Source organism: Oncorhynchus tshawytscha, linkage group LG10 (genome assembly GCF_018296145.1).
Source record: "Oncorhynchus tshawytscha isolate Ot180627B linkage group LG10, Otsh_v2.0, whole genome shotgun sequence".
Taxonomy (NCBI): domain Eukaryota; kingdom Metazoa; phylum Chordata; class Actinopteri; order Salmoniformes; family Salmonidae; genus Oncorhynchus; species Oncorhynchus tshawytscha.
Genome location: NC_056438.1, coordinates 16227020 through 16248226, shown reverse-complemented (window position 1 = coordinate 16248226; position 21207 = coordinate 16227020). Strand labels below are relative to the sequence as shown.

At 44.5% G+C, this 21207-nt stretch overlaps 1 protein-coding gene across 2 annotated transcripts; it reads left to right on the top strand.

The window, feature by feature from the left end:
• Positions 1-165: 165 nt before the first annotated feature.
• LOC112260976 (serine/threonine-protein kinase D3) lies at positions 166-20413 on the top strand. 2 transcript variants are annotated; one of them, XM_042328199.1, is made up of 19 exons: positions 166-307; positions 576-784; positions 6737-6875; positions 7033-7164; positions 7329-7486; positions 7627-7831; positions 8059-8148; positions 8651-8798; positions 9373-9496; positions 10121-10198; positions 10938-11151; positions 14068-14096; positions 14246-14318; positions 14474-14580; positions 14840-15001; positions 15133-15231; positions 15346-15613; positions 16166-16251; positions 19090-20413. In XM_042328199.1, the coding sequence occupies exons 1-19, from the start codon at positions 289-291 to the stop codon at positions 19153-19155; spliced, it is 2406 nt and encodes an 801-aa protein (XP_042184133.1). In that variant the 5' UTR covers positions 166-288; the 3' UTR covers positions 19156-20413. The 2 variants fall into 2 exon arrangements, with proteins under 2 accessions (XP_042184133.1, XP_042184132.1); XM_042328198.1 differs by lacking the exon at positions 19090-20413 and adding an exon at positions 16583-17509.
• The last annotated feature ends 794 nt before the right edge of the window (positions 20414-21207 follow it).

Sequence of the window (21207 nt, the reverse complement as noted above, 5' to 3'; positions counted from 1 at the left end):
CAGATATTGCATGTGTAACCAGGGGCATCCTGGAGCACAAGTTACCAGATCTATTTCACATAAACGTGTGTGTGTGTGTTCATCCACACCCTGGGCTGAGGGTGTTAGTAGTGGAGGATGTACCACACAGAGGTGAGTTTCTCAGTGGCTTCCTGTCACTGTTATAAACCTACAGCTTCACAGGAGGAAACCAAAAGGTTCACAACAGTAACTGTACTTTTAAGAGGGGATGTTAAGGTGTCTGTTGAAGGAGAGGAGATCAGGCCTGGAAGGTGTTAGCTGGACCATATGGACTCTGGAATATCAAGTAAGCTTTTGTTTCACTCTTGGAAACCAATGTACTGTAGGTTAATGGAACCTGAAGAAGTGATGCATGTTCTCCGTAGCTTAAAGTGCCAGCAAAACATCTTCATTTGCAGCTACTACATGCAGTTGTATGTGTAGTAGATTCATGCCCTCAGTTGTTTTCATTTAAACGGTGCTATATGCAATAATCAGTAGTCTGATGCATTAACAAACCAATCAATCATATTGTTTATTGCTTTTCTGCCATGTCCCTCTGTCTGCACCTGTAGGTTCTCTCTCCAGCATGTCGATGACCCAGTCCAGCCCTGGTACCCCTGGTCGACCCCACCACGCTGCCCCCGGGCCCCTCCAGGCTCCTCTCGGCACTGCTCTGGTCCAGTTCCAGCTAGGCCTCTTCAGGGAGGTGGTTCGGGTGTCTGGGGGGCAGCTCAGCTACTGCCATGCCAAGAGACTGGCTGCAGAGATCATAGAACGCAAGGTAAACCCATAGACCTACATAGACCTGCAATCACCTCAAAGTACTGTCACCCCTGATAGAGATGAGAACAAAATACCATCAAATAAATAATACAAATACTGAGCTATAATGTATGCTCAAAATAAATGAGAGAATTGTATTATTTTAAGCTAAAATAGAAAAGTAGATTTTGTTTATCAAGTAACCATTTTTTTCCCCAAAATGCAAGGTGTAAAGGTTATTGCTACTACTAAAGATTCCTAGAGATGAAATCAAACAAAATTGAATCTGCATTAACATTTTACTTTTTTAAGAAACTGTATTGTGTCCTTCCATGGTTTCCTGTGCCACTGGGATATAAAAAAATGAGTTAACACACATGTAAAATCCATTTGTCATTCATCACCACGGGGAAAGCCATGGTGTAAAGTACTTAAGTATTTTTTGGGGGTATCTGTACTTTACTATTTATATTTGACAACTTTTACTTTTACTCCATTACATTCCTAAAGAAAATAATGTACTTTCTACTACATACATTTTACCTGACACCCAAAAGTCCTATTCACACACTTATCAAGAGAACATCACTGGCCATCCCTACTGCCTCTGATCTGGGAGACTCACTAAACACACAGGCTTCTTTTGTAAATTATGTCTGAGTGTTGGAGTGTGCCCCTCGCTATCCGTCAATAAACATTGTTTTTAATTGTGCCGTCTGGTTTGCTTAATGTAAGAAATGTTTTATAAATGTTTCTTTTACTTTTGATACTTATATTTGCGCAATTACATTTACTTTTGATAGTTAAGTACATTTAAAACCCAATATTTTGAGACTTTTACTCAAGTAGTATTTTACTGGGTGACTTTCACATTTACTTGAGTCATTTTCTATTAAGTTATAACGAAGAGAGAAAAATGGTTAGTGACCCTCATAAATCAGGCAATGGGCAAAACAAATTTGCTAAAAATATATATCACTTTCAACTATTAAGGCGGCAATTAAGAAGTTTAAAACCACTTGAACAGTGGTAAACTTGCCTGTGTATCTTGTCCCCACGCACAGTGAGGAAGATGGTTCTGGAAGCAAGGAAAAGTCCAAGGGCAGTTGGAGAAATACAGAACTGGGTCTCATCTTGGGGTCACCAAGTCTCTTAATCTACAATTAGATGCCAGCTCCATGGCAATAGGCTCTTCAGGGGGGTGGCCAGTAAAAAGGCATTTATTTACAGTGATTAACAAATGTAAACTCCTGGAGCTTGCTAAACTGCACTGGACCCGGCGCTATGGTGATATGATACAGAAATAGAGGTATTTGTCCACCCACACCAGCAGTGGGGTTGGCATTGAAAGATGGATGCAATGTGCAGAAAATAACCTCATATCTACTGTAAAATATAGTGGTGGATATTTGATGTTATGAACTTGTTTTGATCCCACTGGTCCTAGCTGCCCTTGTTAAGGTCAACGTCATCATGAACTCTACCAAGTACCAGAACAATCATTCAATCATTTAGCCAAAAACCTGGTTGCTGCTGGCAGTAGGCAGAAACTTGGCCACAAATGAATCTTCCAACAAGACAAGGACCCCAAGCATGCATCCGAATCCACCAAGAAATGTTTAATTGACCACAAAACCAACATTTTGCAATGGATTTGAGCCCCATTGAAAACCTTTTAGTTTTGAATTGAAGAGGGGAGTCCATAAGCACAGACAAAGGATATCAAGGATCTGGAAAGATTCTGTATGGAGGAATGGTCTAAGATCCAACCCAATGTGTTCTCCAATCTCATAAAACATCAAAGAAAAAGGCCCAGTGCCATTATCCGCTTGCAAGGGGAGGGTGCACCAAATATTGAAAATCATTTGACACCCATCTTTTTGAGAATCAAAAATATTACTTGTTAAACAAAATCTCTTTCTCTGACCAAATGTATTAGTGTGAAATGTTCTACTGTTTTGCAGCATACAATATAACTAAGTATTTGTATTTATTTTATTTTATACAACATTTTTTTTGCTCATCTTTAACAACTGTGCCAATAATTCTGGAGATGACTGTATAGACACTGAGTGTACAAAACATGAGTTTCACCCACTTTTGCCCTCAGAACAGCCTCAATTCGTCCCATTGGAAAGCATTCCACTGGGTTGTCCTTTGTGTGGTGGACCATTCTTGATAAAAAGGAAACTGTTGAGCTTGAAAAACCCAGCAGCATTGCAGATCTTGACACAGACCGGTGTGCCTGGCACCTATCATCCCCATTCAAAGGCTCTTAAATCTTTTGTCTTGCCCAATCACCCTCCGAATGGCACATATTTTTTATTTTATTTCACCTTCATTTAACCAGGTAGTCTAGTTGAGAAGAAGTTCTCATTTACAACTGCGACCTGGCCAAGATAAAGCAAAGCAGAGCGACACAAACAACAACATAGAGTTGCACATGGAATAAACAAGCGTACAGTCAATAACACAATAGAAATAAAACTAAGTCTCTATACAGTGTGTGAAAATGGGGTGAGGAGGTAAGGCAATAAATAGGCCATAGTAGCAAGTAAATATAATTTAGAAAATGAACACTGGAGTGATTGATGTGCAAGTAGAAATACTGGTGTGCAAAAGAGCAGAAAGTAAATAAAAACAATATGGGGATGAGGTAGGTAGATTGGATGGGCTATTTACAGATGGGCTATGTACAGCTGCAGCGATCGATTAGCTGATCGGATAAAAAAACGTATTTTGTAAATACACAATCCATGTCTCAATTGCCTCAGTTTAAAAAATGATTCTTCTTTAACCTGTCTCCTCCCCTTCATCTACATTGACTTGAAGTGGATTTAACAAGTGACATCAATAAGGGATCATAGCTTTCACCAGGATTAACCTGGTAAGTCTGTCATGGGAAGAGCAGGTGTTCCTAATGTTTTGTACACTCAGTCCCAGACCTGTGTGTTTTATTTTAGCCAACTACTCTGACTATCGTTGTGATACCATACAGTGGCTATATATAATCTTTCTCTTTCGGGCTCTCCATCTCTCTGTTTCTCTCTGTCTCTGTTAATTCAGTTCAGTATACTTTATGGACATGGAAAGAAAACACATTGTCAAAGTAAATATATAACAACGATGATCAAAGACCAACATATACTAAACTGTTTGTCATTTGTATTGCTTAATTACAATGTCACTTATATTAACAGCAATTCCTACACATATTAATAAAGAATAATCACACTCTTCTCACTGTCTGTCCCTCAGGTTGTGGCAGGAGGCCACACATTTGGCTGATTAAAACACAGCATTTAGTTTTTTTCACCAAGTTTTGTATTTAAGTTTGTCTTCATCATTTAAGATTTTTGCGAATTCTTCATATTGTTTTTTATAATTTTTGGAGAATAATGTATTTCTTATGTCAGAATATCTGTCACAGTTTGACAGAAAATGCAGCTGTCTCCATCTCTTCCTGGATGCAGAATGAGCACATCCTGTCCTCTCTGGGCAGCCAGATGTGCCTGTGACGACCGGTCTATGGACAGTGCTGTGCTCCCTTAGTCTGTACATAGTGTTTTCCTCGGTTTTCAGTCGCAGTGGTCAAATAGCATTAAAGTTTACTTCAAATTTTTTTGTGGTTGGGCCAGGTTGTGAGTGCCTGAGGCTTTGTTGGGCCAGATTGTGAGTGCCTGAGGCTTTGTTGGGCCAGATTGTGAGTGCCTGAGGCTTTGTTGGGCCAGATTGTGAGTGCCTGAGGCTTTGTTGGGAGTGCCTGAGGCTTTGCCAGATTGTGAGTGCCTGAGGCTTTGTTGGGCCAGATTGTGAGTGCCTGAGGCTTTGTTGGGCCAGATTGTGAGTGCCTGAGGCTTTGTTGGGCCAGATTGTGAGTGCCTGAGGCTTTGTTGGGCCAGATTGTGAGTGCCTGAGGCTTTGTTGGGTTGGTAGTGAACCGAGCCTCAGAAACAGCTGGCTGGTGAATGACATGTGTTGTCTCTTTTTAGGATAATAATCAGAACTAGGAATTGGGCTGATTCAAATTCAATCAAATTTTATTAGTCACATGCGCCAAATACAACAGGTATTACAGTGAAATGCTTACTTATGAGCCCTTAACCAACAATGCAGTCTTAATGCAAATAGTCTGGTTAGCCATTCAATTAGATGTTCAGGACTCTTATGGCTTGGGGGATAGAAGCTGTTTAGAAGCCTCTTGGACCTAGACATGGTGATACGGTACCGCTTGCCGTGCGGTAGCAGAGAGAACAGTGTATGACTAGGGTGGCTGGAGTCTTCGACCATTTTTAGGGCTTTCCTCTGACACCGCCTGGTATAGAGATCCTGGATGGCAGGAAGCTTGGCCCCAGTGATGTACTGTGCCATAAGCAGTACGCTCTGTAGCGCCTTGCGGTCGGAGGCCGAGCAGTTGCCATACCAGGCTGTGATGCAGCCAGTCAGGATGCTCTCGATGGTGCAGCTGTAGAACCTTTTGAGGATCTGAGGATTCTGCTCTGCATGTGTAGTTTGGAGTTTTTCTCTGTACTCTGAGGATGCTCTTGCAGAGTTTTAATTGGGTGTTTGTCCCATTTGTCAAATTCTTCTTTTGTAAGCGGACCCCACACTTCACTTGAATATAGTGCATTTGGTTATAGTATTGAGTTGAATATTTTGAGCCAGATGCTAATTGGTATGTTTCATTTAATAGATATTTTTAATGCCATAGAAAACCCACCTTGCTTTGTCTTTCAGTTCCTTCACAGCCAGGTTGAATGTGCCTCTGGAGCTGATTCTTATTCCTAAATATGTGTAGATGTGTGTTGTATATGAGTAGAGCCCAGTAAAAATGAATATTTTGGTATTTTTGAGATTGACTGTTAGGGCCCAGGTCTGACAACTGTTTGCAGATGATCTAATTGTTGGTGTAACACCTCTTTTGTGGGGGACAGTAGCACCAGGCCATCTGCATACAGGAGGCATTTTATTTCTGTGTCGTTAAGAGTGAGACCAGGGGGGCTGTTGTTCTAGTGTTTATGCCAATTCATGTATACTGTATATGAATAAATAGACTTGAGTTCAGGTTGTTCCTGGTTCACTCCGCACCCTTGGGAAAATGCATGTCTATGTTTATTTCCAATTTTGACTGTTATTTCTATACATTGATTTGATTACATGTTTTTCCAATTCGTCCAATTCCCCCCCACCCCTCTCTGTCTCTACCTCACCTCTGTGAGAGATGGCCATGTTACTTCATCAGCCAGAGGGGCTGCCGTGTGGTTTAGCTGTGTCTGCAGCTAACTTTCCAACCACAGCCTTCCACACACACACACACACACACACACACACCGCTGTGCCTGTCTCGCTCAAATCAGCCCCCTTATCCTTTGATCTTCTGACTGTTTCCAGGCAGCAGGTCAGTGTGCCCGTGTAGTCTTTGTGTGAGAACTTGTATGCGGTTTGTGTGAATAATCTGTATCTCTCAGATCATTGCACTTCTCCTGTCTATAGGAACAAACACCCAAACAAACACACACTCACACTTGTTTCCATTTCATTTGAAAATCTATTTTCTCATTTTTTTTATTTAACCTTTTATTTAACCAGGCAAGTCAGTTAAGAACAAATTCTTATTTACAATGACGGCCTAGGAACAGTGGGTTAACTGCCATAGTCAGGGGCAGAAGGACAGATTTTTACCTTGTCAGCTCAGGGATTCTATCAAGCAACCTTTCGGTTCCTGGCCCAACGCTCTAACCAATAGGCTACCTGCTGGTTCCTGGCCCAACGCTCTAACCAATAGGCTACATGCCACCCCTAACGACAGCGCTCACATTGTTCCGTGACCAGTCTCTCTCTATAATGGCCTACCCCTCCCTCAATGCCAACGTCTGTCAGCATGCTGTCTCTTCTGCTCTGCCTTGATTGATCGATCAGCCGATGTATAGATTTATTGACTAACTGATTGATCATGTTCTGTGTACTGCAGGCTCCAGACTGTAGTGTGGTGGGTGTTGGGGAGAAGGTCCTCCTGTTCAGACATCAGACAGGCTCGGAACACCTCCTCCACAGACTCACGGACCAGGATGCACTGCTGGACGGCGACCTCATAGAGATCATCCTCTCAGGTCAGCCCGGGGTTGTGTCCCAAATGGCAAGCTATTCCCTTTGTAGTGCACTACTTACGACCAGGGCCCACATATGGTTCATTGAATGTACTGAAATGTAGTACGTTAAGTGTCCAGATAAAGTAATGGAATATCTGCTCTTTATGATCTGACTCAGGATCAGCTACTGTGACGGGGATAAAGATCCGCCCACACTCCCTGGCTGTCCAATCATATCGCACCCCCACCTTCTGTCATCACTGTGGGGAGATGCTGTGGGGGTTGGTACGTCAAGGGTTAAAATGTGAAGGTAAGGAAGTAGATACAGTAATAATTGGTCCTTCATGTCATTAATCGCAGTAAGAACCTTCACTATTCATTTCATGTTGAATTGTGTTGAATTCTTTGTCGTATCTACCATTTTACCTAAATAGATTGTCTTAATTATGTCTCACATCTCTCTCGTCTCTGTAGGTTGCGGGTTAGACTTTCATAAGCGCTGTGCGCTGCAGTTGCCTAGTGACTGTAGCCGTGCACGCCGTCGTGTGTGTGGCCCCAGCCTGTCCTTATTCCCCCCTGCCAGGCCCCGGACACACTCCCTCTCCACACCTGCAGGGGGCAGTATGGAGGAGGTCAGCACCAGTTATTATGGGCCTGAATCCATTCCGCTGTTTAAGTGACATTTATGTGTGTGATACTAAAATCTGACATGAAATCTTTGTTATTCTCTCTCTCCCCCCTCTCTCCATTTCCCCCTCTCTCCCTCTTCCAGATCAGTATGTTCAAGCCCAGGCCCAGACCTCCGTCGTGGGCAGATCAACCGGTGTGGCTGGGGGTGGTCCAGGGAAAGGGTGGCGTGGCGGGCAGGGCCAGGGTGCCACACACCTTCCACATCCACAGCTACACCAAGCCCACCGTGTGCCAACACTGCTACCACCTCCTTAAGGGCCTGTTCCGTCAGGGCCTGCAGTGCTCCGGTGAGAGGGGCCTGAGGTCAGGGGTTGAAGGTCATAGTTCAGATTGGGAGGTTGGTCACTGGGGTACTAAATACATGTATGATGCTTTTTCTAATCATACGTTTCTGAAGCAGGTATGTCAATCACTTGGTCAGATTCCAGATCTTGTGTTACAGCTGTGTCAGTAGTCTATGTACTGAAGTTGATCCCTCACTTTCTCTCTCATTCATATATATATATATATATAGACTGTAAGCTGAACTGCCATCGTCGCTGTGAGTCCTCCCTGGTCCCCGCTGACTGTCCTGGAGTGAGGACGAATGCCAATGGGGAAGGAGGTGCGAGACAATGACAAACATAATGGCCTTAAATGTTAACTATTCCTAATGCTTTCAAGATGAAAGAAAAACTGCATATGTAATTGACTGTGTACTGTATTTACTTATTCAGTGACAGTTTAGTATTGCGGTTTAGTAGTGGTTTAGTATAGTGGTTTAGTGTAGTGGTTTAGTGGTTTAGTGTAGTGGTTTAGTGTAGTGGTTTAGTGTAGTGGTTTAGTGTAGTGGTTTAGTGTAGTGGTTTAGTGTTGTGGTTTAGTGTTGCGGTTTAGTGTTGCGGTTTAGTGTTGCGGTGTAGTGGTTTAGTGTTGTGGTTTAGTATTGCGGTTTAGTGTTGCGGTTTAGTGTAGTGGTTTAGTATAGTGGTTTAGTATAGTGGTTTAGTGTAGTGGTTTAGTGTTGCGGTTTAGTGTTGCGGTTTAGTGTTGCGGTTTAGTGTTGATGTTTAGTGTAGCGGTTTAGTGTTGTGGTTTAGTATTGATGCAGTAAAGATGTTACACAGACTCCGTGGCCAGTCTGGGCTATAAGGACGACACAGAGGAGGAGGATATGAGATGCAGTATGACATCACTAGAAGACCATGACGATGAGCCGTCTACTGAGGACCCATTCGCTGAGATCAAGGAGGTGGGACACCAGCCACCAATCACGTAAGAGGGATAACAAAATGCTGGGCTTTGATAGGATGTAAAGTTCAGTATGTTTCCACTTTGAGTTTTGATGATTACTTATGATAGAGTATAGTACATCAGTGTCTGTCAACTGAAGTTGTAATAGTTCTCTCTCCCTCTTTCATCCCCCCCTCCCTATCCCTCCATCCTTCCCTCTCCCCCCCTCCCTCCCTATCTCTCCATCCTTTCCTCTCCCTCCATCCCTCCCTCCCCCTCAACCCTCCACCCCCTCCCTATCTCTCCATCCTTCCCTCTCCCTCCCTCCCTCTCCCACTCCACCCCCTCCTATCTCTCCATCCTTCCCTCTCCCTCCATCCCTCCCTCCCCCTCAACCCTCCACCCCCCTCCCTATCTCTCCCTCCATCCCTCCCTCCCTCCCCCTCCACCCCCTACCTCTCCATCCTTCCCTCTCCCTCCATCCCTCCCCCTTCCCACTCCATCCCCCTCCATCCCTCCCCCTCCCTATCCCTCCATCCCCCTTCCTATCCCTCCATCCCCCTTCCTATCCCTCCATCCTTCCCTCTCCCCCCCACTCCACCCCCCTCTCTCCCAGTCCGTGTTTCAGTAGTTATATTCCTCTGATGCGGGTGGTCCAATCAGTTTGTCACACTAAGAGAAGGACCAGTGGAGTCCTGAGAGAGGGCTGGCTACTGCATCACACCAACACCGACACACTGGTGAGAACACACACACACACACAGTAGCTGCGGAGGGGGGAGGGGGGATGCAGAAGGACATTTGTTTTGCCCGCGCTGAAGACGTCTACATCGGTCTGCTAATACAGGACCAGTAAAGGCCCAGTGCAAAATATAAAATCCATGTATTTGTAAATGTAACTTATTTCTATGTGAACTGAAATAGTCTATTCATTTATTTTACTAGACTCTCTTAACCAGAGCAAGGTTCTAAGGTTCTAACCTAGATGACCAGCCTATATACAATACAGTAACGTACATTTACTTTAAGTGGTTTGTAAGGATGGTAAATGAAAACTGCACAGAAAGTGGTTGTTTTCCATTGTTATTTCATCAAGACAAATATGAATTTGACATGGATGTTTTGGGTCTTTGCCTAAAACAAAAGAGGGCTCCCAAGTGGCACCAGCGGTCTAAGGCACTGCATCTTAGTGCTAGAGGTATCACTTCAGACCCTGGTTCAATTCCAGGCTGTATCACAACCGGATTTGATTGGGAGCCCCATAAGGCAGCACTCAATAATATATATTTTTTATCCCCCCCCCCACACACACACAGAGAGAGACAGAGAACACCTATAACATACTTTCCTATTGTTTTTGTCAGAGGAAACGTCATTACTGGATATTGGACTGGAAGAATATTACTCTGTATCAGAATGAGACAAGCACCAAGTACTACAAGGTAGGTCACTGGTTGTTGCTTAGCCTCAGACCTCACTGCCTCTATCTGAGATATCTACTGCAGCCCTTTGTGCTGTTGTCTGTGCCCAACAATTTTTGTACCATGTTTTGTGCTGCTACCATGTTGTGTTGCTACCATACTGTGTTGTCATGTGTTGCTGCCATGCTATGTTGTCTTAGGTCGTGATGTGTGTTTTATCCTATATTTTTATTTAATTTATTTTTAATCCAAGCCTCCATCCCTGCAGGAGGCCTTTTGGTAGGCCGTCATTGCAAATATTAATTTGTTCTTAACTGACGTGCCTAGTTAAATAAAGGAAAAATAAAACATTTAAAAAGTTACATGGGATGAGAATCATCTAGCGTTTACCAAACCAAGGCCAGTCAAGGCACTGACCTCTAGTGGCCAAATAGAATATCAACATCAACAAATGTTTTTTTCTGTCTTCCACCGTTCCTTATTTTGGGCTCCCGAGTGGCGCAGTGGTCTAAGGCACTGCATCTCAGCGCTAGAGGTCTCACTACAGACCCTGGTTTGATTCCAGGCTGTATCACAAACGGCCGTGATTGGGAGTCCCATTGGCCCAGCGTCGTCTGGGTTAGGCCGGGGTAGGCGGTCATAGTAAATAAGAATTTGATCTTAACTGACTTGCCTAGTTAAATAAAAGTATCCCATGTCTCAGCCTTTTCCTTACATTTTCATCCATTCTCCTTCCCGTCTTCCCTCCCTCCATCTCTAGGAGCTTCCTCTGTCTAACGTGCTGCAGGTGCGAGGCCCCGCTCAACTGTCTGGCCCCTTGTTGCCAGACAACGGTGCGCACTCGTTCGAGGTGGTGACGGGCACGCTGGTATACTGTGTGCTGGCGGGCAGGGACGGGCAGGCCTGGGAGACCGCAGTACGCCAGGCTCTGATGCCCGTCCAGAGCAGCCGGCAGGCGGGCAAACGGGGACAGGGTGAGTCAGAGAGTTAGCTAGCATATTTGGACTGTGGTAGAAGTGTAGTCAAAGACAGTACCGTATAAAGATGGGCAGAATCACACTTGTAGGCGATGTCATAGCGACGTTGGCCAGCTAAACTCATGTGCATAAACATGTCATCGGGTCTAACGGTCGACTCGCGGCGAACTGCACATGTACAGGCCGTCAAATCAAATGCACTCCATCCATATAAAGTTGTTGATGAAAATGAAAACGTTAGTATGTCACTTTTTTACGAGGTAAAATAAGGACTGAAAACTACGGCTTTTTTTTTCAGCAGCTAGAGAGAAGTTAGCACAATTATTCAATAGGTTTCTCCGCAATGACAATCTCAATACGGTCAAATTGCTTCTCCGCATTTCTCCCTTTGTTATTGGTTAATCAAACCAAATGATTTAATCTGAACTATAGAAGTGAATGGTTAAGAGGTGGGGACCCTCAGCAACAGGGTTCCAGCCAGTGAGGGGCTGAAGGAGGTACATGCTGGTGATCCCCATGCCTGTTTGTGCTGCTGCCATTCCCCATCACCACATGAGACACAGAGAGTAGAGGAACAGACATAGATGTCAATGGGCAATTTATTTTCATGAAGAAACTGGAACAAGGCAATGGTAATGGTCATTGAATTACCAGCTGGAATGTTGATTATTTCTCCAAATCTGCTTATGATTTGAGAGTTTATTGCTGTGGTATCTTATCACCACACAGTTGCTTTTTGCTTGTACGTTTCATCAATAATCAACGAGTAAGACTCATTCCCAATGTCCTTTATTAGCTTAGGCCCTATAAATGCATTTATGAGCTCTGTGCATTTTGTTCTGTGGATATTGATTCCTTTATTAGCAATGTCTTCAACAACACATCCCAGGTGATCCACAGTTGCAATGCTGGAGCGACATGTAATATGTGCAGCCATCTGTAACTCTGATCGTATAACTGTGTTATTCTCTCGTACAAATGTAGTTCCTGTGCCAGACAATGTTCTTGCATTAGAAAATGGAGCCGCATTTCTCTTGTGGTTCTCCGTTTGTGCATGAGAATTAAGATCGGCGTGATGGACTCGATTTTTTTTGCAATAACGTTACACACCGTAAGCTTGTCTGTCATCTCCTGGGGTGCTCTTAGTCCATTCCTTTATATCCCGTTCTCTTTCCCAGTATTTGCGATATTTTCGCCCATATTTTGCCCATTTACCTGGCATTCTGACAGTAGAATCGTATCTTGCCAGTAAACTGTCGCGTCAAACCGGTTCGTTCCTCTGACTTCAACTTTCTGCCCAATGTTCGCTAGTTAGCTGGATACATACACAGAGGAAGCACATTGTTCGATCCTCTTTGAAACTATTGGACGATTATTTGTCAGTTTCTCTCCCTTCCTGTGTTGGCTTTAAATATTGGTAGGACTGGGGGCGGTCAGGATACAAAGAAAGAAGCACATCATTTTGAGGGAGAAGTATGTAGCTATCTAGCGCTGCTGTTCGTTGTTGAATTCATGGTGCGGTCACTCTCTCGACTGTACCACACACTCCCCCCCCCGTTCGCCCCTCACTTCCACTGACTGTACATGAAGCTCCTTCCCCGCCACCACTCACTAACTCTCAACAGCAGCCTGCCTCATATGCCTTACTGCCTGGTAGTCAGCAGCAGCCTGCCTCATATGCCTGACTGCCTGGTAGTCAGCAGCAGCCTGCCTCATATGCCTGACTGCCTGGTAGTCAGCAGCAGCCTGCCTCATATACCTGACTGCCTGGTAGTCAGCAGCAGCCTGCCTCATATACCTGACTGCCTGGTAGTCAGCAGCAGCCTGCCTCATATACCTGACTGCCTGGTAGTCAGCAGCAGCCTGCCTCATATACCTGACTGCCTGGTAGTCAGCAGCAGCCTGCCTCATATACCTGACTGCCTGGTAGTCAGCAGCAGCCTGCCTCATATACCTGACTGCCTGGTAGTCAGCAGCAGCCTGCCTCATATACCTGACTGCCTGGTAGTCAGCAGCAGCCTGCCTCATATACCTGACTGCCTGGTAGTCAGCAGCAGCCTGCCTCATATACCTGACTGCCTGGTAGTCAGCAGCAGCCTGCCTCATATGCCTCACTGCCTGGTAGTCAGCAGCAGTTGGTCACAGTGAAATTCATAGATGATAAAAAATACAAATGCCGTGGCGGCCGCAGTGCAATATAGAAGTAGCCCCAAAACCCGCAACCCATATATGCTCACCTGCGATATCGTTTTCAAAGTAGAACAATGTACAAGGAAAACCGCGAACATGGCAAACCTTAATAACATGTTCAACTACGTAAGACATTGGAATCTAGGTCATGCCTTTTGATTTTGAGAACATTTTAAATGAAGGAAGCATGTGTCACTTCTCTCAATGGCCGTGTTCGAGAGCATCAAAACGACTGCAGGTGACTGCCGAATGACTGATCTACAAATCACCTCATCATAAATAACGACTCGTTATCATTTGTAGATCAGTCAGTCAGTCACAATTTATCCCTGCTATACATTGCGTTTTTGATCCTCTTGAACACGGCCTATTGAAACTCAGCGTGGTCTGTTTCGCAAATGTTCCCGGTAGCCTCACAATGTTGCACCTCTGGGTTTAGAAACTCTGTGGTGTCGTATTGTTCTGAGACATGCAAATGAGTGACATCCGAGTAATTTATTTCGACAATTTGGTCATTGAGGTTTCTGTCTGAACCTTCTGTGAGCACCCCGCATCCTGTGTCACTTGGCCAAACTCTCCATATCTCTGTGACATGCCAAGGGATGGTCTCTCACATGGTTTGCATAAAGATGTTGAAGTAAAGCTGTCATCGTAAGGGATGTTAGATTTAGTTCATGTCCATATTCCTTAACTTTTGATCAAAGAATACTCTTTCTGTTATAGACCATGGACCCCAGAGTGGAGAGAAACCGGTAAGTGGGAGGGGTTGGTAGGATGGAGGGTAATGGATCTATATTGTGTATGAACTCTCAAAGACTCGTTGCGTTTGTCTGAAATGGATAGATAAGTAACTAACACTGTATTTGTGTGTTCTGTACATTCGTGTGTGTGTGTCTTTCAGGACATCAGTTCAGTGTATCAGATCTTCACCGATGAGGTGCTTGGTTCAGGACAGTTTGGAGTGGTGTATGGAGGTGGGTTTGACATCACTCTAGATACGATACGTTACACTAGAAGAGATCCTTTCTATACTGTTACCTGTTAGGAACCTTTAGTTTCTTCTATTCAGATGATATACTGTATTATCATTGTATTAGATGGCTAGCTGAGAGTCTACTCTCGTCCCCAGGCACCCACAGACAGTCTGGTCACCCAGTGGCCATCAAGGTCATCGACAAAACCCGTTTCCCAACCAAACAGGAGAGACAGTTGAGGAACGAGCAGGCAATTCTACAGGTGAAGGATCTGTGGGTTTGGATTCAATTTGTATTACAGGGAGTTAGAGTATTTGAAATGAACATTTTGGGGCGGCAGGGTAGCCTAGTGGTTAGAGCGTTGGACTAGTAACCGGAAGGTTGCAAGTTCAAATCCCCGAGCTGACAAGGTACAAATCTGTCGTTCTGCCCCTGAACAGGCAGTTAATCCTAGGCTAACTGACTTGCCTAGTTAAATGAAGGTTAAATAAATAAAAAATCCATTGTGTGTGTGTGTCCAGAATCTGTCTCACCTGGGTGTAGTTCTACTGGAGGGGATGTTTGAGACCCTGGAGCATGTCTTCGTTGTCATGGAGAAGCTCCATGGAGACATGCTGGAGATGATTCTGTCCAATGAAAAGGGCCGTCTGCCAGAGCGCATGACACGCTTCCTGGTTACACAGGTACTGGTGACGTAGCAAGGGAACACTGATTGTTTCTTCAACGGTCTGCGGTACTGAAGTAGTTCTGGGGAAAAGTAGTACTTTTATAATACTTGTCTGTCATAATTTGGTGCATATATGTGTGTGTGTAGATTCTAGAGGCCCTGCGCTACCTGCACTTCAAACACATTGCTCACTGTGACCTGAAACCTGAGAATGTATTGGTGGCCTCCCCAGATCCTTTCCCTCAGGTCGGTGTGTGTACACTTGTCAATCACCCTCAGTTTGTCTGTGAGACTCTCTACTTGGTTAATAATCCTTCCAACATCAGACTTTACGCTGACTCCTCTCCTCCTTCCTCCCAGGTTAAGCTGTGTGACTTTGGCTTCGCCCGAATCATCGGGGAGAAGTCTTTCCGCCGCTCAGTGGTGGGCACGCCGGCCTACCTGGCGCCCGAGGTCATCAGTATCCATGGTTACAACCGTTCGCTGGACATGTGGGCGGTGGGCGTGGTCCTGTACGTCAGCCTGAGCGGAACGTTCCCCTTCAACGAAGATGAGGACATCAGTCAGCAGATCACCAACGCTACCTTCATGTACCCCCGTCTGCCCTGGTCTAACATCTCACTAGAGGGTAGGTCTGCACCCAGCCTGCCCTGGTCTAACATCTCACTAGAGGTTAGGTCTGCACCCAGCCTGCCCTGGTCTAACATCTCACTAGAGGGTAGGTCTGCACCCAGCCTGCCCTGGTCTAACATCTCACTAGAGGGTAGGTCTGCACCCAGCCTGCCCTGGTCTAACATCTCACTAGAGGGTAGGTCTGCACCCAGCCTGCCCTGGTCTAACATCTCACTAGAGGGTAGGTCTGCACCCAGCCTGCCCTGGTCTAACATCTCACTAGAGGGTAGGTCTGCACCCAGCCTGCCCTGGTCTAACATCTCACTAGAGGGTAGGTCTGCACCCAGCCTGCCCTGGTCTAACATCTCACTAGAGGGTAGGTCTGCACCCAGCCTGCCCTGGTCTAACATCTCACTAGAGGGTGAGCAGAGTTTTCCGCTAGTGTTTTGTCAAAGGCGTGGAGCAGAGGCCAATGAATCAGCATTCAGGGCTGACATTGCCTCTCTCTCTCTCGCTCTCTGTCTCTGTCTCTGTCTCTCTGTCTCTCTCTCTCTCTCTGTCTCTGTAGCGGTGAGTCTGATCAACAACCTTCTCCAGGTGTCAGTGAGACGTAGGTTCAGTGTGGGGAAGGCCCTGGGACACGCCTGGCTGCAGGTAAGAGACCTCAACCTGTATGAATGGACAATCACTGACAGCCTGGGGGGTTATTTAGGATACTGTGTGTAGAGGTAGGGATTCAGATGTTTTCTGAAGATGCCAGGGACTCTGCTCTCCTAGCGTCATGGGGAAGCTTGTTCCACCATTGGTGTATCAGGACAGAGAAGGGATTTGACTGGGCTGAGCGGGAGCTGACCACCCGTAGGGGTGGGAGGACCAAGAGACCCTAGCCATAACGCTAACACATACCCTAACCCTATCCCAACCATTCTCCTAACCATTTACCATAACCCTATTCTTAACCAAAACCATGACCTTAACACCCCAGGACTTCCAGTTGTGGTGTGACCTGAGGGAGTTTGAGCAGAGGATGGGCTGCCAGTACCTGACCCATAAGGGAGACGAGGACCGCTGGAGACACCACGCCCAGGAGAGAGGCCTGCTCTTCCCTTCTCACCTCCCCTGGACCCCCGGGCATGACAACAGCCTGTGACCCTAGGCCCAAAGGTGAAAGGTCAATGGCCGGACAAGATGACTACTGGTGTGTTTCAGTGGTGACCAGCAAAAAGAAAATGAATTCTGATGAACTGATAAAGAAGCACACAGCGACCTATGTTTTTTTTCTTCAGCTCGGGTGGCTGAAGTCCTCGATGATCTTCTTGGCCTTCCTGTGACACCTGGTGTTGTAGGTGTCCTGAAGGTCAGACAGTGAGCACCCGATGGTGCGTTGGGCTGAGCGTACCACCCTCTGTAGAGCCTTGCGATCAGCGGCGGTGTGGTTGCCGTCCCAGGCCGTGATGCTCTCGATACCCCTGTCCACTTGATGGTGCTGTTCACCAAACAATAAACAGTCCTTCTCTCGGTCCCAGCTTTGAAGCACCTGTATTGACCTCGCCTTCTGGATGCTAGTGGGGTGAACAGGCCGTGGTTCGGGTGGCTGAAGTCCTTGATGATCTTCTTGGCCTTCCTGTGACATCGGGTGCTGTAGGTGTCCTGGAGGACAGGCAGTGTGCCCCTGGTGATGCGTTGGGCAGACCGCACCACCCTCTGGAGAGCCCTGCGGTTGCAAATCAAATCAAACTGTATCTGTCACATGCGTCTAATACAACAGATGGTGCTATATACAGCACCTGGTGTTGAAGGCTGAGCTGTAGTCAATGTACAGCATTCCTACATAGGTATTCCTCTTGTCCAGATGGTAAAGGGCAGTGTGCAGTGCGATGGAGATTGCATCATCCATGGATCTATTGGGTCGGTATGCAAATTGCAGTGGTTCTGAGGCAATGATGGGCAACTGGCGGCCCGCAGACCAATAAAAATAAATGGTTTATTTTTATTATTGGGGGGGTGGGGGACTCAGTCGGGGTCTCAATTTACTGTTGAGATTCAGAATAATAGAATACAGAAGGTGCCATTTATAAATTTGGTTGTGCATCAGCAGTCACTCAGTTATCCCATGTCAGATATTTTATTTATTTATTGGTAAGTTAGTCTAGCAGCCAGCTATCTCAACTTGTAGTAAGCATTACTGCCCGGGATGAGGCACATTGATCATCAGTTATCATATAAAAAAATTGCAAACATTTGCCTCACCTTATTGCAAAATCTGTAGAATTGCAGGAAATTAGCTGTAAAACGGAACATTTTTCTCTCCGCCCCTATGGCATAATGAGTAGAATTGTTTGAAATGAGGTATAAAATTGCAAAATGTTCTCTCAGCCCCATGGCATAATGAGTAGAATTGTTTGAAATGAGGTATAAAATTGCGAAATGTTCTCTCAGCCCCATGGCATAATGAGTGTAATTGTTTGAAATGAGGTATAAAATTGCAAAATGTTCTCTCAGCCCCATGGCATAATGAGTATAATTGTTTGAACTGAGGTATAAAATTGCTAAATGTTCTCTCTGCCCCATGGCAAAATGTGTAGAATTTCAGCAAACTTGTTTGAACACAACAGCATTGGAGTTGTATCATGCAGCATTGCAGGAAATTAATAAATAATAATTTTCGCTGTCATGAGGAGGTCCGCTGAAATGTTTTGCTCCCAAGTGAGGGGTGGGGTGGGGGGGTTCGGAGTGGTTACACAGACCGACAAGCCACTGCGCCCCCTCATGATGAGTTCCAGTGTTTTGTGGCTCCCACCACCATAAAAGTTGCCCATTCCTGGTGTAATGTGGAGGTGATATGATCCTTGACTCTCAAAGCAGACCAGAGAACAGTTCTTAAAATGTGGGTCTGTTTATCACAGAGATACATTCAATTGTTCTATTTAATTGTGTGCTCTTTATCCTGAAGTAACTAACAGTGTCTATTTACTGACACTCCTCACAAACCCTAAAATTTACATGTAAATATATAACAATAGTAGATATAGTCAGACTAGTTAGCTGCTTATCTGATTTTCATATTTCTAGAATCTCTACTCGGCTATAATCCGAGACAGGGCAGTATTTGACTTAACAATCTTATGAAAGCTTCATAAAGCCTTCATATTGGCTTCCTAAGCGCTACATAGATGCTTCACAAATCATCTATAACTGTTATGTGGTATAACTTAGTGACATAACCATACATTTATTTGCTCACATATATTAATCTATTATCGACCATGAAATACGGTTATAGATGACTTGTGACCCATTTATGCAGTGCATATGAAGCATTCATAAGATGCACTTCAAATACAGTGGGACCAAGTTAACTTATTGTTCTATTTATCTCCCGTCATTGGTCTCTGCTCTGCTATAATCAGAGACAGGGTAGATACAGTATGTGACTTAGAACAATAAGTTATCTATATCCCATCATTGGTCTCTGCTCTGCTCTTCTCCTAGACTCCTGTCAGCTCACACTGGACTCAAACACAGCACACAAACTGTCTGAGGAGAACAGAAAGGTGACATATACAAGACAACCCCATCCATATCGTGACCATCCAGGTCCAGTCTGGACGCTGTTACTGGGTGGTTGAGAGGAGTGTTCAGTATGTTCATACAACAGTCTCCTATAAAGACATCATTAGAGGGTCATCACTGAAACGTCCTGGAGTTTAAACTGCGCTAGCAATGATGATAGTCATAACAGTATTGTGGTAGAAACTAAAGTATCAGGGCCTCTGTCTTCCAGAGTAGGAGTGTACCTGAATCACAAGGCAGGTACTCTGTCCTTCTACAGCGTCTCTTCTGATACAATGACCCTCCTCCACAGAGCCAAGACAACATTCACTCAGCCCCTCTATCCTGGGATTATGCTTTGACATAAACTGTGGTAGAAATCCACATGCTTTTCCCCCCTCAAAGAATAGATATTTAGCTATATAATTCCTTCACCGTTGCTCTTTGGAGATTGAAGGAATTCAATATATTTTGATAAAACAATGTTTTAATCTTATACTGCATGTTCAAATTCATCAAGTGTTTCTGACACAATGACCCTCCTCCATAGAGTTCAGACAACATTCACTCAGCCCCTCTATAAGGAGTTTGGGGTTTGTTATCAGCACATTCATGATACTTCAGAGCTGTGTAAACTGTGGTAGAGGTCACCACACTAGAGTGAAGCTTTATAATGCTCTTTTCTGATTTGATCATGAGATATTTATTGACTTTGTAATCTCAGATTCATCACGATATATTTTCACTTTTATGTCAAATACTGAATATTGTTAATCATCACCAATTATCATCTATGTACTGTATGTCAATGAATCAACATAGGTTCCTTGGTATTAATCTGTTTTCCTACTAGCATGTAATGTGCTGTAATACGTATTTAGGTGAGAATCATAAACTCTACTCCGAGTTACATTTTCATTTATTCATGCATTGATGTCAATAGGAGACATAGTGAACATTTGGCTAAAGTGGAAGTTAGGATTTGCCCCTAATATCTTTGGATAGATTTCATTGAGATAGTTTGCTCTTAGGTTGCACATACCGCTTGATCAACTATCATAAACCTTTCCAGCTGATGGGGCTGTTTGCCAAACAATGAACAGCATTGCTAATCTGTAGATCTGACACTCAGTAAGTCAGTAATTAGCTACATTTTCTATGAAATCTTTGAAGATGTAGGGCGTTTCTAAATCTCTATTGTAGTGAATATTAGATTAACTGATTCTCCTGTTCAGGGGCTTGATAATAAAGGCTTTAAAACTCTTGTCTCTCTCTGTTGTTTCTTATTAAGGTGTGAATTTAACGCAGTGTGACTGGCTAGAGCGTTCCTTGAATTACGTCTAGAATGTTTGTTCGTTTTGTAAATTCTCATTTCCCCATTTAGTCAAAGCTAATTATTTATGTCTCACTCTCTCTCAATTCAATTCAGGGCTTTATTGGCATGGGAAACATAGCCAAAGCAAGTGAAATAGATAATAAACAAAAGCGAAATAAACAATCTGAAATTAACAGTAAACATTTGTAGGGTTAAAGTTGATTTTGGGGGTCTTCTAAAGAACCCCACTATTGATTATGTTGTTATGAATTTGCTTATGTGCCGTTGCACTTATGCTCACTGTATGGCTGAATACTGAGGCCTCTGTCTGTGTCTAGCTCTCTGCCAAAACCCACAGCCCCGTGTCTGTGAGAAAAGAGACTGCGTGTGATAGCGAGACACAGAGAGACAGCTTCTGTTTTTCTCAAACTAGGGTAGATTTGCATATTGCTGAGGCCGGTTCTCAGAAACCTTGGGTTAAGAATAACTTGTTTTTTAGCTGCACATGCAGGGTTTGACATAGGAGATCACACCGTAAGGTTTCGGGTATATAAGATGCTATCTTTCTTTTGTTCGGGGCAGAACTCAGGAGAGACAGCAGTTGTATGTTTGGTCTTTGACTTCCGTCTACAGCTGTATTTTCATTAACATTGTTATGATTTCTAAGTGCACATTTTGAGTGTTCCTTATTTAAGTAAATAACGGAGCCCAGAATAGTGGAACCAACACATTACACTCACAAA